This window comes from Phyllobates terribilis, unplaced genomic scaffold (genome assembly GCF_046119375.1).
Source record: "Phyllobates terribilis strain yellow unplaced genomic scaffold, ASM4611937v1 Scaffold_46__1_contigs__length_10046794, whole genome shotgun sequence".
NCBI lineage: Eukaryota > Metazoa > Chordata > Amphibia > Anura > Dendrobatidae > Phyllobates > Phyllobates terribilis.
This window is the reverse complement of record NW_027362806.1, coordinates 7,403,280-7,431,220: the sequence shown is the minus strand read 5'-3', so window position 1 is coordinate 7,431,220 and position 27,941 is coordinate 7,403,280. Positions and strand designations below refer to the sequence as shown.

The 27,941-nt window shown below is 45.9% G+C and overlaps 1 protein-coding gene across 1 annotated transcript in view; it reads right to left on the bottom strand.

Moving 5' to 3' along the window:
* LOC141191469 (uncharacterized) overlaps nt 1-27,941 on the bottom strand; it is a 126,707-nt gene that overhangs the window by 59,383 nt on the left and 39,383 nt on the right. The window contains exons 2-6 of the mRNA XM_073661371.1: nt 1,650-1,799; nt 1,419-1,520; nt 1,212-1,335; nt 1,034-1,128; nt 748-838 (exon numbers count right to left, since the gene is read on the bottom strand). Of these exons, the coding sequence (XP_073517472.1) occupies nt 748-838; nt 1,034-1,128; nt 1,212-1,335; nt 1,419-1,520; nt 1,650-1,727 (490 nt within the window). The 5' untranslated portion in view covers nt 1,728-1,799. The remainder of the gene's footprint in view (nt 1-747; nt 839-1,033; nt 1,129-1,211; nt 1,336-1,418; nt 1,521-1,649; nt 1,800-27,941) is intronic.

Here is a 27,941-nt window from a genome sequence, read left to right as displayed (position 1 = left end):
CTTGTCAGCACTTTCTACGTACGCTGTCATTTGGCTTTGTAGTTTTCAGATCTGGGGAGGTAACGGTCAGCGTCTACCAATCCCAGGGGGTAGGTGGATCCTCCAGGTTGTAAGATCTATAGAAAAGGTCTTTCACAATTACACAAAGTAAATTGAATATTTTCGGATGGAGGAAAACGTTGTGGTCTAGAGGGAAAATGGTGATCACACGTTTGTGATACGGCCGGACTACACGACTGATAAAGCAGCCACAGCCGGTGACTGAGAAGAATCTGTGACTTCTCTGCATTTAGTGGTTACTACTCACCAGGGTAGAGGACGCAGTGTCTCAGGCACGTGATCCCTTAGCCCATTCTCCCTGTCTTCTGGTCGTATCAAAACCACGGCATCCACACCATACATCGGCGTGGATATCGCGGTTTTGATAGCCCATTCTCCCAGTCTTCTGGTCCTAAGGGATCGAGTGCCTGAGACACTGCGTCTTCACCCTCCTTTCCTATTGTCATTCCCAACAAGTGGTACACTGATGAAGGTCTTATAGACCGAAACGTGTTTTTGTTTTTTTTCTGCTGTGGACTGCAATTAAAATTGCTTTTGCTAAAATTCATTACCTGAGTGCCGAGGTTTCTCTTATATTATATGCGGTTTGGACCATACTTGTGCACCTTGGTCCAGTAGTGCTGCGTTCTCCACCACTATTAATGAGAAAAATCTAAGACTTCTCAACATTTCATAGTTACTACTCACCTGGGTAGTCATATGTAGGAATCTCCTCCTTACACCGCTCATCACCCCCCACATATGTCTCTGTAGTATTAATATGGGTCAGATCCTCACCCTGAAACAAATATTATAAAAGTCACAGACAGAAGAAGTCACATCTATGATCAGCTCTAATCCTGCTATCTCCACCGTTCTCATTACACAAGTATAAAACATATAATAATGGTGGATAAAACAAGACTGAAGACATGACTTTTACAGCCGTCTACACATCATAGGGGAGATCTCATGACACCTTCTCTCCATCTACCTGATCCTGAGGAACATTGGGATCTTCTTGTTTACAGTCCTGTGGAAGAAGAGGACGAGGACATCTCTCTGGTGTTGTCCTCTTACTGGATAGATCTGGAGGAAACACATACAGGGACTGAATTCATTCTTTACATACAGATAATTATAGTCCGTGTGTATTTAGTCCTGTCTATTACCTGGTGATGTGAGGGGCTGAGGAACCTCCATCATGTTGTCCTTGTACAGATCTTTGTGTCCTTCTAAATACTCCCACTCCTCCATGGAGAAATAGATGGCGACATCCTGACACCTTATAGGAACCTGACACATACAATGATACCGTCATCTCCCCGATCCCTCCATAGCGTTACTGTATAATGTCCCAGCATTCCCAGCAGTGTCACCTCTCCAGTCAGAAGCTCAATCATCTTGTAGGCGAGTTCTAGGATCTGGTCATTGATGTCCTCATGTATCAGGGGGTGAGGTGGAGGCTCCGTGATTAATCTCTGGTTATGGAGAGACACATTAATAAATCTCACTACAGACATTTCCAGAGTCCTCACCTCTCCAGTTCTGTCCATCTGTTATTCCCATAGATAAGAATGATGTTATGTGATGTCATCAGAATCTCTCACCTCTCCAGTAAGCCGGAAGAGGATCTCTAAGGTGAGGTGTAATATCCTCTCTGCCATCTTGTCCCTGTCCATATCCATCTTTGATGGGTAAATCAGGAAAATTTTCTTATATAGACGATCTTCACTGAGGGGATCCGGTATTGTAGAGACCTGAAAGAGAAGAAGATGAGCCGATGTAAAATCATAAAAATCCTGTATAATAATACAATTACTGGAGACAATAAGGGGAAACATATGAGGAGATTTATTATTTTAAATTTAGTTTTTTCTTTACATCTAGTAATAAAACCTGTATATTTTAGGCCACAGACAACAAGCAGTTTCTTCCTTGAAGTCTGCAGCTGAATACGTTTCTCATAGACTCACCTTCCATAACGCTAATTCTCGTCTCATTTTCAGTCACTGGAATTGGCATTAGCAATACTGCAGGAGATATTTATTTCACGTGACATGAGAAATAACTACTTCATGATGAGGAAACATCTACTACTACAGATCTAAAACCATATTTGGAGACAGTCCGTCACTGACTACATCACCACTGGCCGTCTGTATGAATGTTTCCCGTCTTCCCCAAACTGTAATCTTCTATCAAGTTAGATCTCAGGTCTGATTCACACACAGAAGTTTGAGGCTTTTATAAAAGCTGTTTTGTTTGCACAAATGCCGTGGACAGAAATTATTTGATACTAAAGTCTACATGTACAGTGTATTATGGGTTTTATTTCTAGCCTTAGGCCTTCCTATATTACAAGAAAAAACCCAGAAAAAAAGCAGATATTAAAATGTTTCAAAAGAAAATTGGCACCAACAATTCTTGTAAAAAGAAAAAACATGCAAAAAGCAGAAGACACATTTTGTAATTTTTTAACATGTTATGAAATCTTTTGGGCACCAGAACATAGATGTACACCTCAAGGATGGCACAGGTGCGGCTGCAATAAAATCCCTGGCAGTTTAACCACTTGCTCCTGCAAAAAGTAAACATGGCATCTAAGAAAGTGTGACAGAGTTCAGCTGAATGCCCTCCTCCCTCAAGTACTGGGCCTGTAATGTACAAAAGTCTATTAGGCCGGGCCAGAGGCAGAGTTCCATAACTTACTTTTTAACACCTCCATAAACATTAGACTAAAGTTACATGGAAGCACTGATTTTGGTTGACTATATAATGTATTTGGGGACCTCCCTACAGATGCAGTCAGTCATACAAACCACAGGAAAGCTGGAATATTTGTGTATGGGGGAGTCTGGAGAGATAGCCGTCTGCCAAATGATCGTTCAGCCAACACTTATCTCATGTGTATGGGGCAGTTAGTATTACACTGACAGGCAGTGATAATACACGGCACTACAGTAGTACAGTGCATCACCTGAGCAATCAAAGGCTTCTGTGTTGTATGATCGCACTAATGAGAGGTATTTTAAAAAGTTTATAAAAAAGGTTTAAAAAAGTTTTAAAGTGAAAATATCACAGTTTTAGCAAAAATAAATATTTGTCACTATAAGGAAAACATGCATATAATGGGAAAATGGAGAGGGAGGTCAGCTCACTGTTTATTTAATGCACCTTGTCTAAAGAACACAGCATGGAGTCACCCTGGTCAGGGACTGTGAAGACCCGGGATCTTCTGTGGGCGTAACGCTACTCAAACAACACAGGGTGAGGGTAAAACAGAGTGGTAATACTTTATTGAACCACAAAGCGGACATTAAACATACAGAAAAGTCCAGCAAATACCCAAGATAGTACAACATTACACAGTCTCACCCTTCCTTCTCCGCCCGCCTGGGATAGAACAGCTGCGACTTTGGAGACTTCCAGGGCCGACTACGTCAACCAGTGGCCCTCCCCTTCTGGCGGGCCCCCACAGAGAGAAGGTAGCGGCAAGCTTAGGAAGTCAACAGTCCATTGAGGAACAAGACCAGGAGACCCGATGGTCCCATCCAGGCCTCTCCGAGAGTTTCCATGGGACCAGACGACCGGTGGGTCCCTCCTGGCAACTCCAAATGTCTCCATCGGTTCTAGTTGACCGGTGGGTCCCTCCTAGCAACACCTAAAGAGCATATCCATGGGGCCAAGTGACTTTTTCGTCCACTCCTGGACTTCCCAAAAGTATCCATGGTCTCTCTGATGGTTAATGGAGCAGATCTGAAACTTTCCAGTGAGGGCTGATACCCTTAGACTAGAATCATGTAGAATACAAATCTGTGTCTCTTTAGATGCCATGCAATCCATCTACTTTCCTGAAGGATGTCTCCCATTTTCCTTCCAAAGTCCTTCTGATGTTCCGTGATTCTCTGTCCCAAATTTCATTCTGTCTACAGCACTACAGACATCCCTGTTTATATTTACATCTGTGTGAGGTCATAAAACCCAGGTAAAAGAGGTAAAGGTGCAGGGATCACCTATCATTGTTTGAGCTAATCTATTTACATAGTTGGTATCACAGGGCCTGTTGTAAATAAACTTTCAGCTGACTTAGTACAATTTGTCATTAGCACAGTAAACATGATTGCTTCCAAACGAATAGAATTCAGCATTCAGGGTTATACAAATACTATGACCTTTTTGATCAGCAAGAGAAATACAGCCCCTGACGAAGCTACTGTAGTAGCGATACGCGTAGGGCTTACCTTTTTGCGGTGGACTCCCTCAGTAGGTATCTATGCCCTACGTGTATCACTACTACAATAGGTTCGTCAGGGGTCGTATGTTTTTTAACCACTTGTGTGTCCCTACATGAAATAAAGTTGCTATTTTATTTATTATTTGTAGTAATTCTTATTATTTTTGGATGTGCATTATCTCATTGTGCAAGCTTTTCTCTACCTACTTCTTTATGTGCTTTGTTGCACAGTTACCATTGCACCCCGTATCATATTTCAGTGATTTAGATTGTGTGGTGCCGACTGCCAAATATCTTAATAGATTAATGTCTTCTAATACATTTTTTTAGCGGACCTGACGTGCATCCCACGTATTGTAGTTAACTCTCTATACACTCTATTAAATAAATGACCCCCCTATAGTGTTACAATTGATGAAATTGTGTATTGAAAATTGCTGGACCGTTAGGTTTTCTTCAAATGTGTTGGTTTCATTAACATAGTTGCATGCTTTACAGGGTGTATGGCCACATTTAAAAAACCCTTATAGGATAACCAAGTTACATTGCGCTTGATATTTGCTTCTTGCTTATTCCGCCTGGTGTAGAAGCCTTTTTGGATGCAAAACTAAAATATGCAAAAGAATTTACAAAGTCTGGAGGATGCCATCTCAGACATCAAAAAAACTATGTTTGAGAGAGATATCAAAGACTACGAGTCAAGTTCAATTTACACATGGAAATGAAACAAACCAGGAGCTACTGTTCTGAAATACAGGTCACACAATAAATTCAAAGGAAATAGAGGAGAGCGGAGGTCAGCTTCACAAATCCTAATGTGTCCAGGGGTTCCTCTAATTATAATCCTCTGAGGACTTATCTGATGCATCAGTGGGATCAACTAAAGAAAGATGGAACAAAAATAAATTCTCAAGAACGCCCCACAATCCAGCACAAAACAACGGGCGGTAGAAAGCTCAAACGTGCCCGGACATGTGCATTCCATGCCGGAGGGCATCACGGTCTCCTATCTGCGCATGCGCGTGTCCGGAAGCATGCGTTCCACGCCGGATCGCATATGGTATTGGATTGCATACCACAAACATAGAAAAATCCTATCTCTGAGATCAGCATCATGGGAGACTAAAAACAAGTACTGCACATCCTCCCATCATGTAATAGGCATGTAGATCTTCTTTATCACCACAAAAATATTGGATGGTGGCCCACAGTATATTCCTAAATGGTCAAACTTGACCTCTATTGCACAATTAGAGATACACAAGGATCATCACACTTGTCAATGACGAAATAGTATAAGTGGAATATAATTGATAAGTAATAATTCTGATATAGAAGCTCAGATATTTCGGTGAACTACAACAATATGTGAACCCCATTCACAGGGAACTGACTAGCAATGGGTAGAGCATAAAATCCAAAAATATAATCCAGAATGGGGCTGTATTCACACAAAACAGGCATAGGAAATTTGCTCATTGAGTCCCTTAGGGGCTCGAGAATCCAATCTAACAATCCACTCACTTTCCTTTCAGAGGATACATCTATTGTGATCACCTCCTCTCACATTGGGTTTAACCACCACAATGATACAAAAGGAGAGGTCTCCGGTTTCACCTCGATGTGCACTGTTCATGTGTCTCACTAATGTGATCTCCCGACCATGGCGTATATCGCCCAAATGCTGCCCTACTCTCCTCCTAGACTCCCTCTTGATCTTGTCTACATATTCTAGAGGGCAGGTGCATGTGGCCATATATACTAGTCCTGAGGTTTTACAGCTGGAATAATCCCACTGGAAAAAGATTTTAACCATGGAGGAACTTGAGAAAGATTTACATGGTCTCATCCAATTACATGTACAACATTCTCCAGAGCTAAAGAAACCACAGATTCTTCTATCTAGCCAAGTCCCCTTGGGTGCAAGACCAACCCTTTCTGAAAGTTATTGTGGGAGTAGATTCCACAGCACCCTCAGGTCCGGGTCGACCACAAGTATATCCCAGTGTTTTCTGAGGATATGAAAGATACAGTCATTCTGATTGTCATAAGTTTTTCTTACTCGTGTAGTCCAATCTTCTTCTTGGTCTCTTGGATTGGTATGGAGGAGTGTCTCTCTCTCCCATTTTTCTGCAAATGATGAAGCGGAATCCAAAATGTACCACAAGTACCCATTATCCCTTAATAATGTGTTCAGGTCTATTGCCTGTATATTAGATTCTGTGACATTCGAGCAGTACCTTCTCAAACTTAAAAATTGGCCCTTGGGTTTTCCTCTGTATATGGGGATGGGGGTGGTGGTTATCCCACTTCAATAGTTTATTAGTGCTTGAAGGTTTATGGTAGATGAGTGACCCTAGGGTCCCATTCCAATCTAACTTGATCAGTACATACAGGAACGTCAACAGGTAATAATTAGTGTTGGTCTGCCCCTTTAAATAAAATGTACTTTTTCAGGTTATCCCCCCAGCACCCTCACTTATCTTCCCTTCTTTTGAGGCCCACAGAGTCAGACTCTACCGGCCCTTCTCCCTGTGAGTGGCGGTTGAGGATCGCCCTCCGGGCCCCTCCCGTTCCCTCCCGTCAGTTTGTGGATCATTTTGCCACTTGACTTCCAAATTTTCTATCCTATGACATCCCCACCCTCATCATGGGAGACTTTAACATCCCAATTGGCGATTCCATCTCCCCATCTGCAGCTTATCTTTTATCTCTAACTTCCTCCTTCAGCCTTTCACAGCTTACTAATTCTCCTACACATGAAAATGGAAATACTCTTGACTTGATCTTCGCCCGGCTCTGTTCAATACATGACTTTACTAACGCTCCTCTTGCACTCTCTGATCACAACCTTCATTCATTCTCTGTCAAGGACTGTCCCCCTGCTCAGGACACCCCCACTTTCCACACTTACAGAAATATACAATCCATTAACACCCAGAAATTTATGAAAACATTGCAAACATCATTGGCCCCAATCTCCTCCCTCTCATGATCTGACTCTGCACTGAAGCATTATAATGAAACATTGCTATGCGCCCTGGATGAAGCCACACCTCCTACATAGAGAACAACTCGGCACAGACGGCGACAACCCTGGAACACGCTGCAAACACGTCTTCTCCAGCGGTGCTCCAGGTGCGCTGAACGGCTGTGGAGAAAATCTAATCTCGCTGAAGATTTCCTCCATTATAAATTTATGCTTAAAACCTATAACTCTGCCCTTCACCTCTCCTACCAAACCTACTTTAACAACCTCATCATCTCACGGTCCAATAATCCTAAACGCCTGTTTGACACTTTTCACTCTCTCCTCAATCAAACAGCACAGGCCCCGACCACCGACCTCAGCGCTGACGATCTGGTCAATTATTTCAAAGAGAAAATTAACCATATCCGACAGAAACGTTTCTCTCAATTCTCAAATGTAATGCATGCTCCTCCCTCCCACACTGCATCTTGCTCATTTTCTGACTTCGAACCAGTCACGGAAGAAGAAGAAAAAAAACATCCCTGGACCAGAACAGTGCTGCTAACTACAGACCTGTCTCCAATCTTCCCTTTATCTCTAAACTCCTGGAACGCCTGGTCCATTCCTAATCCGCTATCTCTCAGATAACTCTCTTCTTGACCCTTTACAATCTAGTTTCCGCTCTTTACATTCTACTGAAACTGCCCTCACTAAAGTCCCTAATGATCTACTAACAGCTAAATCTAATGGTCACTACTCCCTGCTGATTCTCTGGATCTCTCTGAATCATTCGACACTGTGGATCACCAGCTCCTCCTCACTACGCTCCGCTCTATCGGCCTCAAGGACACTGTCCTCTCCTGGTTCTCCTCCTACCTCTCTGACCGCTCCTTCACTGTATCTTTTGCTGGCTCCTCTTCTTCTCCCCTTCCCCTTATTGTCAGGGTTCCTCAAGGATCAGTCCTAGGCGACCTTCTTTTCTCCTTATACATCGCTCCTATTGGACAATCAGCAGATTCGGTTTTCAGTACCATCTCTATGCTGATGACCCAATCATACACCTCTTCTCCAAACATCACCCCGGAATTATTACAAAACACCAGTGATTGTCTTTCCGCCGTCTCTAACATTATGTCCTCCCTCTATCTAAAATTGAATCTGTCAAAAACTGAACTACTCGTATTTCCTCCCTCCACTAACCTACCTGTGCTGATATTGCCATTTCCGTTTGTGGCTCCACCATTACTCGCCAGCAACATGCCCGCTTGTCTTGGGGTCATACTTGATTCAGATCTTTCCTTCACTCCTCATATCAAATCACTCACTCACTCGTGTCATCTACACCTCAAAAACATGTCTAGATTCAGAAATTTTCTTACTTTTGACTCTGCAAAAACTCTTACTGTAGCTCTTATTCATTCTCGTCTAGACTATTGCAACTCTCTACTAATCAGTCTCCCTCTTTCTAAACTCTCCCCTCTCCAATCCGTCCTGAATGCAGCAGCCAGGATCATATTCCTCGCCAACCGCTACACCGATGTCTCTTCCCTGTGCCAGTCATTGCACTGGTTGCCCATCCAATACAGAGTTCAATATAAACGTATCACTCTCACCCACAAAGCGCTCCATGTTCAGTACCCCCCTACATCTCCTCCCTCGTCTCAGTCTACCACCCTTCCCGTCCCCTCCGTTCTGCTAATAACTTTAAACTAAAATCCTCTGTAATCCGAACATCCCGCTCCCGTCTCCAAGATTTCTCGCGTGCTGCACCAATTCTTTGGAATGCACTACCCAGGATAATTCAATTAAATCCCAATACGGAGAGTTTTAAGCAAGCCATAAAAACCCATTTCTTTAGACTGGCCCATCACCTCAACACACTTGTCTAACTGTCCCAGTTTGGCCCATATTAAAATTTTCTTCAAAATCATGCTCATACAATCCATGCAGTGATTAGCCTCTGTCTGTCCTGTACACATACTGGCTGGCGACCAGTTCATGTAGTGTTATGTACTTACCCTATTTAGCATATTAAGGCTGTATTATAGAATATATATACATTTTACCTTTGTGTCTCCTCTATTTCCTTATAGACTGTAAGCTTGCGACCCTCACTCCTTTTAACATCTGAGTTATGCTTATTCTGTAAAGTCTGTATTGTCTGTATAAGTCTCCCCTAAAATTGTAAAGTGCTGTGGAATATGTTGGTGCTCTAAAAATAAAAAATATTATTATTATTATAATTAAATTCAGATGTAAATTTAAAGCCCATGAAGTCATTATGTCTGCTACACTGTACTGATCTCGATTTATAGAAACGTCTTACTCCTCTGATACCATCCTCAGGCCGTATATTACTGTACAAAGCCTCGATATCTAGTAAGGCCGGCCGCTCCCCTACATGCATGTATACATGCTCGAGGGTCTACATGTAGGGGAGCAGGCAAAGGGAAAACCAACTCCAGAGGGATTATTCCAACTGCAGGACCACAGGCGGTACTGTGGGGGCATCAAACATACTGCATAAGGGGCATAATGGGGGCATCACACATACTGCATAAGGGGCATAATGGGGGCATCACACTGTGTGGGGTCATCATACATCCTGCATAAGGGGCATAATGGGGGCATTACACTGTGGGGGGCATCATACATCCTGCATAAGGGGCATAATGGGGGCATTACACTGTGGGGGGCATCATACATCCTGCATAAGGGGCATAATGGGGGCATTACACTGTGGGGGCATCATACATACTGCATAAGGGGCATAATGGGGGCATTACACTGTGTGGGGGCATCATACATCCTGCATAAGGGGCATAATGGGGGCATTACACTGTGGGGGCATCATACATCCTGCATATGGGGAATAATGCGGGCATTACACTGTGTGGGGGCATTATACATCCTGCATAAGGGGCATAATGGGGGCATTACACTGTGTGGGAGCATCATACATCCTGCATAAGGGGCATAATGGGGGCATTACACTGTGTGGGGGCATCATACATCCTGCATAAGGAGCATAATGGGGACATTACACTGTGTGGGGGCATCATACATACTGCATAAGTGGCATAATGGGGGCATTACACTGTGTGGGGGCATCATACATCCTGCATAAGGGGCATAATGGGGGCATTAAACTGTGTGGGGGCATCATACATCCTGTATAAGGGGCATAATGGGGGCATTACACTGTGTGGGGGCATCATACATCCTGCATAAGGAGCATAATGGGGGCATTACACTGTGTGGGGGCATCATACATCCTGCATAAGGGGCATAATGGGGGCATTACACTGTGGGGGCATCATACATCCTGCATAAGGGTTATAATGGGGGCATTACACTGTGTGGGGGGCATCATACATCTTGCATAATGGGCATAATGGGGTCATTACACTGTGTGGGGGCATCATACATCCTGCATAAGGGGCATAATGGGGGCATTACACTGTGGGGGCATCATACATCCTGCATAAGGGGCATAATGGGGGCATTACACTGTGTGGGGGCATCATAAATACTGCATAAGGGGCATAATGGGGGCATTACACTGTGTGGGGGCATCATACATCCTGCATAAGGGGCATAATGGGGGCATTACACTGTGGGGGCATCATACATACTGCATAAGGGGCATAATGGGGGCATTACACTGTGTGGGGGCATCATACATCCTGCATAAGGGGCATAATGGGGGCATTACACTGTGGGGGCATCATACATCCTGCATATGGGGCATAATGGGGGCATTACACTGTGTGGGGGCATTATACATCCTGCATAAGGGGCATAATGGGGGCATCACACTGTGTGGGGGCATCATACATCCTGCATAAGGAGCATAATGGGGGCATTACACTGTGTGGGGGCATCATACATACTGCATAAGTGGCATAATGGGGGCATTACACTGTGTGGGGGCATCATACATCCTGCATAAAGGGCATAATGAGGGCATTACACTGTGTGGGGGCATCATACATCCTGTATAAGGGGCATAATGGGGGCATTACACTGTGTGGGGGCATCATACATCCTGCATAAGGAGCATAATGGGGGCATTACACTGTGTGGGGGCATCATACATCCTGCATAAGGGGCATAATGGGGGCATTACACTGTGGGGGCATCATACATCCTGCATAAGGGGCATAATGGGGGCATTACACTGTGTGGGGGCATCATACATCCTGCATAAGGGGCATAATGGGGGCATTACACTGTGTGGGGGCATCATACATACTGCATAAGGGGCATAATGGGGGCATTACACTGTGTGGGGGCATCATACATCCTGCATAAGGGGCATAATGGGGGCATTACACTGTGGGGGCATCATACATACTGCATAAGGGGCATAATGGGGGCATTACACTGTGTGGGGGCATCATACATCCTGCATAAGGAGCATAATGGGGGCATTACACTGTGGGGGCATCATACATCCTGCATATGGGGAATAATGCGGGCATTACACTGTGTGGGGGCATTATACATCCTGCATAAGGGGCATAATGGGGGCATTACACTGTGTGGGAGCATCATACATCCTGCATAAGGGGCATAATGGGGGCATTACACTGTGTGGGGGCATCATACATCCTGCATAAGGAGCATAATGGGGACATTACACTGTGTGGGGGCATCATACATACTGCATAAGTGGCATAATGGGGGCATTACACTGTGTGGGGGCATCATACATCCTGCATAAGGGGCATAATGGGGGCATTACACTGTGTGGGGGCATCATACATCCTGTATAAGGGGCATAATGGGGGCATTACACTGTGTGGGGGCATCATACATCCTGCATAAGGAGCATAATGGGGGCATTACACTGTGTGGGGGCATCATACATCCTGCATAAGGGGCATAATGGGGGCATTACACTGTGCGGGCATCATACATCCTGCATAAGGGTTATAATGGGGGCATTACACTGTGTGGGGGGCATCATACATCTTGCATAATGGGCATAATGGGGTCATTACACTGTGTGGGGGCATCATACATCCTGCATAAGGGGCATAATGGGGGCATTACACTGTGGGGGCATCATACATCCTGCATAAGGGGCATAATGGGGGCATTACACTGTGTGGGGGCATCATAAATACTGCATAAGGGGCATAATGGGGGCATTACACTGTGTGGGGGCATCATACATCCTGCATAAGGGGCATAATGGGGGCATTACACTGTGGGGGCATCATACATACTGCATAAGGGGCATAATGGGGGCATTACACTGTGTGGGGGCATCATACATCCTGCATAAGGGGCATAATGGGGGCATTACACTGTGGGGGCATCATACATCCTGCATATGGGGCATAATGGGGGCATTACACTGTGTGGGGGCATTATACATCCTGCATAAGGGGCATAATGGGGGCATCACACTGTGTGGGGGCATCATACATCCTGCATAAGGAGCATAATGGGGGCATTACACTGTGTGGGGGCATCATACATACTGCATAAGTGGCATAATGGGGGCATTACACTGTGTGGGGGCATCATACATCCTGCATAAAGGGCATAATGAGGGCATTACACTGTGTGGGGGCATCATACATCCTGTATAAGGGGCATAATGGGGGCATTACACTGTGTGGGGGCATCATACATCCTGCATAAGGAGCATAATGGGGGCATTACACTGTGTGGGGGCATCATACATCCTGCATAAGGGGCATAATGGGGGCATTACACTGTGGGGGCATCATACATCCTGCATAAGGGGCATAATGGGGGCATTACACTGTGTGGGGGCATCATACATCCTGCATAAGGGGCATAATGGGGGCATTACACTGTGTGGGGGCATCATACATACTGCATAAGGGGCATAATGGGGGCATTACACTGTGTGGGGGCATCATACATCCTGCATAAGGGGCATAATGGGGGCATTACACTGTGGGGGCATCATACATACTGCATAAGGGGCATAATGGGGGCATTACACTGTGTGGGGGCATCATACATCCTGCATAAGGAGCATAATGGGGGCATTACACTGTGGGGGCATCATACATCCTGCATATGGGGAATAATGCGGGCATTACACTGTGTGGGGGCATTATACATCCTGCATAAGGGGCATAATGGGGGCATTACACTGTGTGGGAGCATCATACATCCTGCATAAGGGGCATAATGGGGGCATTACACTGTGTGGGGGCATCATACATCCTGCATAAGGAGCATAATGGGGACATTACACTGTGTGGGGGCATCATACATACTGCATAAGTGGCATAATGGGGGCATTACACTGTGTGGGGGCATCATACATCCTGCATAAGGGGCATAATGGGGGCATTACACTGTGTGGGGGCATCATACATCCTGTATAAGGGGCATAATGGGGGCATTACACTGTGTGGGGGCATCATACATCCTGCATAAGGAGCATAATGGGGGCATTACACTGTGTGGGGGCATCATACATCCTGCATAAGGGGCATAATGGGGGCATTACACTGTGGGGGCATCATACATCCTGCATAAGGGTTATAATGGGGGCATTACACTGTGTGGGGGGCATCATACATCTTGCATAATGGGGTCATTACACTGTGTGGGGGCATCATACATCCTGCATAAGGGGCATAATGGGGGCATTACACTGTGGGGGCATCATACATCCTGCATAAGGGGCATAATGGGGGCATTACACTGTGTGGGGGCATCATAAATACTGCATAAGGGGCATAATGGGGGCATTACACTGTGTGGGGGCATCATACATCCTGCATAAGGGGCATAATGGGGGCATTACACTGTGGGGGCATCATACATACTGCATAAGGGGCATAATGGGGGCATTACACTGTGTGGGGGCATCATACATCCTGCATAAGGGGCATAATGGGGGCATTACACTGTGGGGGCATCATACATCCTGCATATGGGGCATAATGGGGGCATTACACTGTGTGGGGGCATTATACATCCTGCATAAGGGGCATAATGGGGGCATTACACTGTGTGGGGGCATCATACATCCTGCATAAGGAGCATAATGGGGGCATTACAGTGTGTGGGGGCATCATACATCCTGCATAAGGGTTATAATGGGGGCATTACACTGTGTGGGGGGCATCATACATCCTGCATAAGGGGCATAATGGGGGTATTACACTGTGGGGGCATCATACATCCTGCATAAGGGTTATAATGGGGTCATTACACTGTGTGGGGGCATCATACATCCTGCATAAGGGGCATAATGGGGGCATTACACTGTGGGGGCATCATACATCCTGCATAAGGGGCATAATGGGGGCATTACACTGTGTGGGGGCATCATACATACTGCATAAGGGGCATAATGGGGGCATTACACTGTGTGGGGGCATCATACATCCTGCATAAGGGGCATAATGGGGGCATTACACTGTGGGGGCATCATACATCCTGCATAAGGGGCATAATGGGGGCATTACACTGTGTGGGGGCATCATACATACTGCATAAGAGGCATAATGGGGGCATTACACTGTGTGGGGGCATCATACATCCTGCATAAGGGGCATAATGGGGGCATTACACTGTGGGGGCATCATACATCCTGCATATGGGGCATAATGGGGGCATTACACTGTGTGGGGGCATTATACATCCTGCGTAAGGGGCATAATGGGGGCATTACACTGTGTGGGGGCATCATACATCCTGCATAAGGAGCACAATGGGAGCATTACAGTGTGTGGGGGCATCATACATACTGCATAAGGGGCATTATACTGTGTGGGGGCATCATACATCCTGCATAAGGGGCATAATGGGGGCATTACACTGTGTGGGGGCATCATACATCCTGCATAAGGAGCATAATGGGGGCATTACACTGTGTGGGGGCATCATACATCCTGCATAAGGGGCATAATGGGGGCATTACACTGTGTGGCGGCATCATACATACTCCATAAGGGGCATAATGGGGGCATTACACTATGTGGGGGCATCATACATACTGTATAAAGGGCATAATGGGGGTATTACACTGTGTGGGGGGCATCATACATACTGCATAAGGGGCATAATGGGGGCATTACACTGTGGGGGCATCATACATACTGCATAAGGGGCATAATGGGGGCATTACACTGTGGGGGCATCATGCATCCTGCATAAGGGGCATAATGGGGGCATTACACTGTGTGGGGGCATCATACATCCTGCATAAGGGGCATAATGGGGGCATTACACTGTGGGGGCATCATACATCCTGCATAAGGGGCATAATGGGGGCATTACACTGTGTGGAGGGGCATCATACATCCTGCATAAGGGGCATAATGGGGGCATTACACTATGTGGGGGCATCATACATCCTGCATAAGGGGCATAATGGGGGCATTACACTGTGGGGGGCATCATAAATCCTGCATAAGGGGTATAATTGGGGCATTACACTGTGGGGGGCATCATACATCCTGCATAAGGGGCATAATGGGGGCATTACACTGTGGGGGCATCATACATCCTGCATAAGGGGCATAATGGGGGCATTACACTATGTGGGGGCATCATACATCCTGCATAAGGGGCATAATGGGGGCATTATACTGTGGGGGGCATCATAAATCCTGCATAAGGGGTATAATTGGGGCATTACACTGTGTGGGGGGGCATCATACATCCTGCATAAGGGGCATAATGGGGGCATTACACTATGTGGGGACATCATACATCCTGCATAAGGGGCATAATGGGGGCATTACACTGTGTGGGGGCATCATACATCCTGCATAAGGGGTATAATGGGGGCATTACACTGTGGGGGGCATCATACATCCTGCATAAGGGGCATAATGGGGGCATTACACTATGTGGGGGCATCATACATCCTGCATAAGGGGCATAATGGGGGCATTACACTGTGGGGGGCATCATAAATCCTGCATAAGGGGCATAATGGGGGCATTACACTATGTGGGGGCATCATACATCCTCCATAAGGGGCATAATGGGGGCATTACACTGTGTGGGGGCATCATACATCCTGCATAAGGGGCATAATGGTGGCATTACACTGTGTGGGGGCATCATACATCCTGCACAAGGGGCATAATGGGGGCATTACACTGTGTGGGGGCATCATACATCCTGCATAAGGGGTATAATGGGGGCATTACACTGTGGGGGGCATCATACATCCTGCATAAGGGGCATAATGGGGGCATTACACTGTGGGGGCATCATACATCCTGCATAAGGGGCATAATGGAGGCATTACACTGTGTGGGGGCATCATACATCCTGCATAAGGGGTATAATGGGGGCATTACACTGTGGGGGGCATCATACATCCTGCATAAGGGGTATAATGGGGGCATTACACTGTGGGGGGCATCATACATCCTGCATAAGGGGCATAATGGGGGCATTACACTGTGGGGGCATCATACATCCTGCATAAGGGGCATAATGGGGGCATTACACTGTGTGGGGGGCATCATACATCCTGCATAAGGGGCATAATGGGGGCATTACACTGTGTGGGGGCATCATACATCCTGCATAAGGGGTATAATGGGGGCATTACACTGTGGGGGGCATCATACATCCTGCATAAGGGGCATAATGGGGGCATTACACTGTGGGGGCATCATACATCCTGCATAAGGGGTATAATGGGGCATTACACTGTGGGGGCATCATACATCCTGCATAAGGGGCATAATGGGGGCATTACACTGTGGGGGCATCATACATCCTGCATAAGGGGCATAATGGGGGCATTACACTGTATGGGGGCATCATACATCCTGCATAAGGGGCATAATGGGGGCATTACACTGTGTGGGGGGGCATCATACATACTGTATAAGGGGCATAATGGGGGCATTACACTATGTGGGGGCATCATACATCCTGCATAAGGGGCATAATGGGGGCATTACACTGTGTGGGGGCATCATACATCCTGCATAAGGGGTATAATGGGGGCATTACACTGTGGGGGGCATCATACATCCTGCATAAGGGGCATAATGGGGGCATTACACTGTGGGGGCATCATACATCCTGCATAAGGGGTATAATGGGGCATTACACTGTGTGGGGCATCATACATCCTGCATAAGGGGCATAATGGGGGCATTACACTGTATGGGGGCATCATACATCCTGCATAAGGGGCATAATGGGGGCATTACACTGTGTGGGGGGGCATCATACATACTGTATAAGGGGCATAATGGGGGCATTACACTATGTGGGGGCATCATACATCCTGCATAAGGGGCATAATGGGGGCATTACACTGTGTGGGGGCATCATACATCCTGCATAAGGGGTATAATGTGGGCATTACACTGTGGGGGTCCTGTACTCTGAGAACAATACGTGTCCTCCCTTCCTGTCTCCATAGTTGGGTCGTATGTATCTATTACAGGAAACAGAACAGAAACCTTATGATTCTTATAAAGGGGCAACACAAGACCCCCAAAGAGCCTCCGTGCTGAAGGGGTTAATGCCCCCTGCGCCCAGTAATGGGGTCTCCACATACCTCCACCTGCAGAGCCGCCACCACATATATGGCTGTTGTGTGCGCACAGGAGCTGTGATGAGGTCACAGGAGGGGAGGAGTCAGGGGTCACATGATCAGGGGCCTCAGTGGATGCAGGACTCTGCTGTGCTGGTTGTCATGGTGCTGGATGAGCTGAAGTTTATGTGTGGGGTCAGGAGGGGTTTACAGTGTGGATGTAGCAGAGCCGCGTGTGTACTAGGTGTACGGAGCGGAGCCGCGTGTGTACTAGGTGTACGGAGCGGAGCCGCGTGTGTACGAGGTGTACGGAGCAGAGACGGGCGTGTACGAGGTGTACGGAGCAGAGCCGCACATGTACGAGATGTACGGAGCAGAGCCGTGTGTGTACGAGGCGTACGGAGCGGAGCCGCGCGTGTACGAGGTGTACGGAGCAGAGCCGGGCGTGTACGAGGTGTACGGAGCGGAGCCGCGCGTGTACGAGGTGTACGGAGCGGAGCCGCGCGTGTACGAGGTGTACGGAGCAGAGCCGCGCGTGTACGAGGTGTACGGAGCAGAGCCGGGCGTGTATGAGGTGTACGGAGCGGAGCCGCGCGTGTACGGAGCGGAGCCGCGCGTGTACGGAGCGGAGCCGCGCGTGTACGAGGTGTACGGAGCAGAGCCGCGTGTGTACGAGGTGTACGGAGCGGAGCCGCGCGTGTACGAGGTGTACGGAGCAGAGCCGCGCGTGTACGAGGTGTACGGGGCGGAGGCGCACGTGTACGAGGTGTACGGAGCGGAGCCGCATGTGTACGATGTGTATGGAGCGGAGCCGCGCATGTACGAGGTGTACGGAGCGGAGCCGCGCGTGTACAAGGTGTACGGAGCAGAGCCGCGCGTGTACGAGGTGTACGGAGCGGAGCCGCGCGTGTACGAGGTGTACGGAGTGGAGCCGTGTGTACGTGGTGTACGTAGCAGAGCCGTATGTGTACGAGGTGTAGGGAGCGGAGCCGTGCGTACGATGTGTAGGGAGCGGAGCCGTGTGTGTACGAAGTGTAGGGAGCAGAGCTGTGTGTGTACTTAGTGTAGGGAGCAGAGCCGTGTGTGTACGAAGTGTAGGGAGCGGAGCCGTGTGTACACGAAGTGTAGGGAGCGGAGCCGTGTGTACAAGGTGTTCGGAGCGGAGCCGTGCGTGTACGAGGTGTACGGAGCAGAGCGGAGCCTCGCGTGTACGAAGGGTATGGAGCGGAGCTGTATGTGTACGAGGTGTACGGAGCGGAGTAGCGTGTACGAGGTGAGCGGAGCAGCGTGTGTGCGAGGTGTACGGAGCGGAGCCGGGTGTGTGCAAGGTGTACGGAGCGGGGCTGCGCATGTACGAGGTGTACGGAGCGGAGGCGGGTGTGTACGAGGTGTACGGAGCGAAGCCGTGTGTGTAAGATGTGTACGAAGCGGAGCCGCGCGTGTACGAGGTGTATGGAGCGGAGCCATATGGTTACGAGGTGTATGGAGCAGAGCCGCGCGTGTACGAGGTGTATGGAGCGGAGCCGCGCGTGTAAGAGGTGTACGGAGCGAAGCCGCGTGTGTACGATGTGTACGGAGCGGAACCGCTTGTGTATGAGGTGTACGGAGCGGAGCCGCGTGTGTACGAGGTGTACGGAGCGGAGCCGCGTGTGTACGATGTGTACGGAGCGGCACACTGTGTACGAGGTGTACGGAGCGTAGCCGCATGTGTACGAGGCGTATGGAACAGAGCCGCGCGTGTACGAGATGAGCGGAGCAGCGCATAAACGAGGCGTATGGAGCGGAGCCGCATATGTACGAGGTGTACGGAGCGGAGCTACGTGTGTACGAGTTGTACAGAGCGGAGCTACGTGTGTACGAGTTGTACAGAGCAGAGCCGCGTGTGTACAAGGTGTATGGAGCGGAGCCACGTGTGTACGAGTTGTACGGAGAGGAGCTGCGTGTGTTTGTTTCATTGCAGCCATTTTGTAAATTCTAAAAAGTTCATTTTTTTCTCATTAAAGTACACTCTGCACCCCATCTTGACTGAAAAAAATCAAATGTAGAAATTTTTGCAAATTTATTAAAAAAGAAAAACTAAACTATCACATGGTCATAAGTATTCAGACCCTTTGCTCAGTATTGAGTAGAAGCCCCTTTTGAGCTAGTACAGCCATGAGTCTTCTTGGGAATGATGCAGCAGGTTTTTCACACCTGGATTTGGGTTCCTCTGCCATTCTTCCTGGCAGATCCTCTCCAGTTCCGTCAGGTTGGATGGTGAACGTTGGTGGACAGCCGTTTTCAGGTCTCTCCAGAGATGTTCAATTGGGTTTAGGTTAGGGCTCTGGCTGGGCCGGTCAAGAATGGTCACAGAGTTGTTCTGAAGCCACTCCTTTGTTATTTTAGCTGCGTGCTTAGGGTCACTGTCTTGTTGGAAGGTGAACCTTCGGCCAAGTCTGAGGTCCAGAGCACTCTGGAAGAGGTTTTCATCCAGGATATCTCTGTACTTGGCCGCATTCATGTTTCCTTCAATTGCAACCAGTCGTCCTGTCCCTGTAGCTGAAAAACACCCCCATAGCATGATGCTGCCACCACCATGTTTCACTGTTGGGATTGTATTGGGCAGGTGATGAGCAGTGCCTGGTTTTCTCCACACATACCGCTTAGAATTATCACCAAAAAGTTCTATCTTCTCATCAGACCAGAGAATCTTATTTCTCATAGTATAGGAGTCCTTCATGTGTTTTTAAGCAAACTCTATGTGGGCTTTCATATGTCTTGCACTGAGGAGAGGCTTCCGTCGGGCCACTCTGCCATAAAGGCCCAACTGGTGGAGGGCAGCAGTGATAGTTGACTTTGTGGAACTTTCTCCCATCTCCCTACTGCATCTCTGGAGCTCAGCCACAGTGATCTTGGGGTTCTTCTTTGCCTCTGCCACCAAGGCTCTTCTGCCACAATTGCTCAGTTTGGCTGGACGGCCAGGTCTAGGAAGACTTCTGGTGGTCTCAAACTTCTTCCATTTAAGGATTATGGAGGCCACTGTGCTCTTAGGAACCTTGAGTAATGCAGAAATTCTTTTGTAACCTTGTCCAGATCTGTGCCTTGCCACAATTCTGTCTCTGAGCTCCTTGGGCAGTTCCTTTGAGCTCCTGATTCTCATTTGGTCTGACATGCACTGTGAGCTGTGAGGTCTTATATAGACAGGTGTGCACCTTTCCAAATCAAGTCCTATCAGTTTAATTAAACACAGCTGGACTTTAATGAAGGAGTAGAACCATCTCAAGGAGGATTACAAGGAAATGGACAGAATGTGACTTAAATATGAGTGTCTGAGCAAAAGGTCTGAAGACTTATGACCATGCGATATTTCAGTTTTTCTTTTTTAATAAATTTGCAAAAATTTCTACATTTCTGTTTTTTTCAGTCGAGATGGGGTGCAGAGTGTACTTTAATGAGAAAAAAATGAACTTTTTAGAATTTACCAAATGGCAGCAATGAAACAAAGAGTGAAAAATTTAAAGAAGTCTGAATACTTTCCGTATCCACTGTATATGGATTCTGGATTGCTGATTTGTCTGGAATATTGTACAGCTGCCAAAACAGCAGACCCCCTCTCCCACTACAGTGACCCCACTTAGGAAACGATATTCCTCTGGTATTAGAGGTTTAGAATACAAAGGGACATGATGAATTCTAAGTCTTTTCTTTAGACTATGGACTTCTTAGGGTGCCAACCTCCGCAGTCATTCAGTGTTAGTAGTAATAAGGATGAAATAGTAATTATCAATACACCCCATCCTATTTCCTCTCATCTCGCAATGTGCCCGTCCATCTGTTATCATTTTTATTCTATTTCATACAAAGACTTAGAATTCATCACGCCCCTATGTATTCTAAGCCTCTAATCCCACATTTGTTATTATTCCACCCCCGCGATGGGCGTAAAGGCTGCTGGAATAATTATGTCTAACATTCTGGGAGGGTGTCATGGGTGTATCAGGTTTGACAGACAGTCGTTCTGGATCCAGCTGTAGAAGGTCGCTGCGCTTGGCTTTGCAGACACCTTTTTGATTCTTTCATCTCTGTAGTGTAGTGCTATCCTTCTCTCGCTAAGACCCAGCAGTGATCTCCTCTTTCTGCTGCTAATTGACACACCCTTGGTTGATATTTAAAAACCCATAGTGTCTCCAGAGAGTCACCGGTGAACTATTTTCTTCTATTTAGGTCTGGAGTTCTAGCAGTCGGCTAGTTTCTTCTTGGAGTTTCTTGGTGATTAGGGCCGATAGGGGAGTCAGGGTGTTGTAAGATCTGCCTAGGGGCTCTCCTCTCTCATTTTCCCTAGTTGTTGGGTTCCCCCATTTTCCCATCGTCATACATTTGGTCCTTCCATTCTACTTTGAAGAACCTAGAATATAAGACATAATTTCAGTTGTTTCACACTTTTTTGTTAAGTATATAATTCCACATGTGTTAATTCATAGTTTTGATGCCTTCAGTGTGAATGTACAATTTTCATAGTCATGAAAATACAGAAAAAAATACAGGTGTCCAAACTTTTGGTCTGTAATGTATGAACCAGATATGGTCGTCATTGTGTCCATGGAGTAAGAGAGAGACAGCACATATCTTGTGATTTTACATCCAGTCCAAGAGGGGCATCTCCAGCCCCCGATGTGGGGGACTGATATCACCAGCCTATTGTATTCTCCCATTTTCCCCCATCACTGACTAAGAGCTATGATGAACCCTGGTGACCTCAGCTGATAGGACAGAAGGGAACTGGTGTTACGAGTTGTATACACCACCTTTACACAACTATTGTAAATCTGCTTCTGATTTGCCCAGACTGAGCTTCTGTTCAGAGAAAAGTCCTTCCCCCTCCAGTAAAGCACACTGTCTTATACACACATTATATATATATATAATAATAATATATACTCACACACACATGAGTGGAGCAATATTCATGTGGGATAATATATGTATATATATTATATGTATACTGTGAGGAAAAAAAGTATTTAGTCAGCCCCCAATTGTGCAAGTTCTCCCACTTACAGAGATGAGCGAGGCCTGAAATTGACATCATAGGTCGAGATCAACTATCCGAGACAAAATGAGAAAACAAATCCTGAAAATCACATTGTCTGATTTGGAAAGGATTTTTTTAATATACATAAATATGCATGTGTTAATTGATAACAAATATTCATTTCATATATAAAGAGATAAAACTCAAATAAAAGCTGCGACACCTTCCCATAATGGCTACAGCCAGAGGGATCAAAAGATAAAACGTATTCAGAACATACCCCGGCCCCTCACACCACCCCAACGCCGTATTGCTGATGCTTCGTCAGGGGCACTGTGATTTTCTTGATTTTTTTTGGATATTCTCTCTCTCAATGTTAAAATTAATCTACCCTTAAAATTATAGACTGTTCATGTCTTTGTCAGTGGGAAAACTTACAAAAACAGCAAGGGATCAAATACTTATTTCCTTCACTGTATATATATATATATACACACACACTGCTCTAAACTAAAGGGGACACTGAAATAACACATCCTAGATCTGAATGAATGAAATCTTCTCATTGAAAACTTTGTTCTGTAGAAAGCTGAATGTGCTGACAACAAGATCACACAAAATCATCAATGGAAATCACATTTATTAACCAATGGAGGCCTGGATTTGGAGTCACCCCCAAAATTAAAGTGGAAAAACACACTACAGGCTGATCCAACTTTGATGTAATGTCCTTAAAACAAGTCACAATGAGGCTCAGTATTGTGTGTGGCCTCCATGTCCCTGTATTACCTCCCTACAACGCCTGGGCATGCCCCTGATGAGGGTGCGGATGGTCTCCTGTGGGATCTCCTCCCAAACCTGGACTAAAGCATCCGCCAACTCCTGGACAGTCTGTGGTGCAACGTGACGTTGGTGGATGGAGCGAGACATGATGTCCCAGATGTGCTCAATCGGATTCAGGTCTGGGGAATGGGTGGGCCAGTCCATAACTTCAATGCCTTCATCTTGCAGGAACTGCTGACACACTCCAGCCACATGAGGTCTGGCATTATCTTGTATAAGGAGGAACCCAGAGCCAACCGCATCAGCATATGGTCTCACAAGGGGTCTGAGAATCTCATCTCGGTACCTAATGGCAGTCAGGCTACCTCTGGCGAGCACATGGAGGGCTGTGAGGCCCTCCAAAGAAATGCCACCCCACACCATTACTGACCCACTGCCAAGGAGGTCATGCTGAAGGATGCTGCAGGCAGCAAATCGCTCTCCACGGCGTCTCCAGACTCTGTCACGTCTGTCACATGTGCTCAATGTGAACCTGCTTTCATCCGTGAAGAGCACAGTGTCCTGCACGGTCTTGGGCTGTGAGCACAACCCCCATCTGTGGACGTCGAGCCCTTATACCACACTCATGGAGTCGGTTTCTAACCGTTTGTGCAGACACATGCACTTTTCTGCCTGCTGGAGGTCATTTTGCAGGGCTCTGGCAGTGCTCTTACTGTTCCTCCTTGCACAAAAGACGGAGGTAGCGGTCCTGCTGCTGGGTTGTTGCTTTTCTACGGCCCCCTCCACGTCTCCTGGAGTACTTACCTGTCTCCTGATAGCGCCTCCAGCCTCTGAACACTACGCTGACAGACACAGCAAACCTTCTTGTCACAGCTCGCATTGATGTGCCATCCTGGATGAGCTGCACTACCTGGGCAACTTCTGTGGGTTGCAGAGTCCATCTCATGCTACCACGAGTGTAAAAGCATAGCCAACATTCAAAAGTGACAAAAACATCAGCCACAAAGCATTGGTACTGAGATGTGGACTGTGGTCCCCACCTGCAGAACCACTCCTTTATTGAGGGTGTCTTGATAATTGCCAATAATTTCCATCTATTGTCTATTCCATTTGCACAACAGCATGTGAAATTGATTGTCAATCAGTGTTGCTTCCTAAGTGGACAGTTTGATTTCACAGAAGTTTGATTTACTTGGAGTTATATTCTGTTAAGTGTTCCCTTTATTTTTTTGAGCAGTGTAGTATGGTTGGGTAGTAGTTAATAATTTCTATATATTTTATATATATAATAGAATATAATTTATATATAATTTATATATATTTCGCATTTATAGATCGATATTTTGAGAGATATTTTCTTATATCTTATTATGCATTTATACTATGATCTCATATAATCATGTTATACTTCATGCTTCACTGTTCTCTGTGGTGACCTCGCTGGCCGTATCAATCTGTGCTCCATGACGCGTGATCACGTGGTTCCCCACGTCCTTGCGGCATGATGAATCATATGACGCGTTTGCCATGGATGCGGCGGTGTAGCAGTGATTGCCATGTGTCATGCCACGCCCTCCCCACACCCATTGGCCGAGAGACTACACACCCCCTTTTCTATTGGCTCAAGAAAGCTGGGTTTGCGTCCTAGGTCATGGGTCTTCCAGCATGACAATGACCCCAAACATACTTCAAGAAGCCCCCAGAAAATGGATGAAATCAAAGTGCTGGAGAGTTCTGACCAGCAAGGAGTCTGGATCTAAATCCCATTGAACACCTGTGGAGAGATCTTAAAATTGCTGTATGGAGACAAATGTTACAGTTTGAGAGTCCTCAGTTTTTGATGCCATCTTTTCAGTTAGCCATTAGTCAGTAAGCTTTCGAGACTACTTGGGTCTCTTCATCAGACTTAGTATAACACAAAATCTGAAGAGTCACATATTTATACACAACATGGCACAGGAATAATGCAAAAGATAACAAGTGGGGTGAAGCAGAAATATCAGTATGGGAGAGGGAGAAGCAGTTGTGGCCGTAAAAATAAGTGGCCACAAGTAGATCTATTCTGTCTTTTTTTGTGTGGCGATGAGAATTCATCCTTGTTCTAAGTTTTTGCCCTGTCTCCCCTACATACAGACCCCCAGTTGGACATTTGGTACATATAATTAAGTACATTACATGTGATGCAGCTGAAAGTACCTGGGATCTTGTGGTCCTGATGTGAGTTGGGAATCTTTATCTTGTCCGTGGTCATTATAAATGGACAGGTTTTACATATACAGTTGGTGAGGATGAATTTTGTAAGTTTCACCACAAAAGTGAAACTATCCTCCCGGTCAGTTTGATTTCCCTCCCAGTACCTTTTCATTCTAACAATGATAGGTTTTTGAGAGATTATACTTGTTCCTTCTATTTTTTGTTCTCCTTAGCTTGCCTTCTTTGCCCTATATGAATGTGTTTTTGTTTCTCATTCAGGGTTTTCGTATTTTACTTCATACTTTTCTTTCCCCTTGTTGACAGTGTGTTGCAGCCTCCCCTCTGGTTCCTCAGGAGGTATGACAAACTCTTCAACGGCTTATTAAGGAGTTAGGTCTGTGGTGGTGTTTTTAGTTGTGCAGCTAGGGCCTTTCTTGTCTGTACAGAGACTATTTGTGTGTAGTTGCAGCATTCTCCCCTGTGTGGGTTCTCCGGTGGTTATCAAGATGTGATTTCTGTACAAAACATTTCCCACAATCTGAACATGAAAAAGGCGTCTCCCCTGTGTGGGTTCTCTGCTGCTTATCAAAATCAGATTTCTGGTTAAAACATTTTCCATATTCTGAACATGGAAAAGGCTTCTCCCCTTTGTGAGTTCTCTGATGTGTGATAAGCTTTGATTTGTTTGCAAAACATTTCCCACATTCTGAACATGAAAATGGCTTCTACCCTGTGTGAGTTTTGTGATGTTTGATAAGAGTTGATTGCGCTGTAAAACATTTCCCACATTCTGAACATGAAAATGGCTTCTCTCCTGTGTGAGTTCTCTGATGGTTGATAAGAGTTGATTTCTCTGTAAAACATTTTCCACATTCTGAACATGGAAAAAGCTTCTCCCCTGTGTGAGTTCTCTGATGTGTGATAAGCTTTGATTTCTTTGCAAAACATTTCCCACATTCTGAACATGAAAATGGCTTCTCCCCTGTGTGAGCTCTCTGATGTGTGAAAAGCTTTGATTTCTGTACAAAACATTTCCCACAATCTAAACATGAAAAAGGCTTCTCCACTGTGTGGGTTCTCTGGTGCGTAAGAAAATTAGATTTCTGGTTAAAACATTTCCCACATTCTGAACATGGAAAAGGCTTCTCCCCTGTGTGAGTTCTCTGATGGTTGATAAGATTTGATTTCTGTGCAAAACACTTCCCACATTCTGAACAAGAAAATGGCTTCTCCCCTGTGTGAGTTCTCTGATGTGCAATAAGAGTTGATTTCTCTGTAAAATATTTCACACATTCTGAACATGAAAATGGCTTCTCCCCTGTGTGAGTTCTCTGATGTATATTAAGATATGATTTCAGAACAAAACATTTCCCACAATCTGAACATGAAAAAGGCTTCTCTCCTGTGTGAGTTCTCTGGTGCTTAAGAAAACTAGATTTCTGGTTAAAACATTTTCCACATTCGGAACATGGAAAAGGCTTCTCCCCTGTGTGAGTTCTCTGATGTGCAATAAGAGTTGATTTCTCTGTAAAACATTTCCCACATTCCGAACAGGAAAATGGTTTCTGTCCTGTGTGAGTTATCTCATGCCTAACAAGACTTGATTTCTGATTAAAACATCTCCCACACTTGGAGCAAGAAATTCTATTCTTCGCTGTGTGAATTTTTTGATGTTTAAGAAAAGACTTTTTGAGAGGAAAACTATTTCTATATTCTGAATGTGAAAATGGCTTCTTTGCATTATGAGCAGTTCGTTTTTTAATGCTTATTTTGTGACTATGATTTTCCTTAGTAGTCGGTAATGAATCAGAAGACAGGACCTGTTTCATAGGACCGGATAACAGATCTTTGCTGTGAAGGGATGATGGTAAATCTGGAGAAACGTCATTCACTTCAATTGCATCCTGTGGGATCTGAAAACCGTCTGATTTGAAAATTGAAGATGTCAGCTGTCCCTCTGATCTCTGGGTACAGTTATCTGCCAAGAATAAAACCAATTATTATTTTTTAATAAAAAGTCCTTGAATTTTATATTTTTGAACATTTCTACTTAAACTGTCTGTAAATAAAGGCAAGTTATATAAAATAATTCACTTATTCACCAGGACAATGACCATCTAATAGAAAACCTCATAGGATGAACCAGTGGAGCGTGGTGTTCAACTGTTCATTCTGCCTCCCCAATATGGAG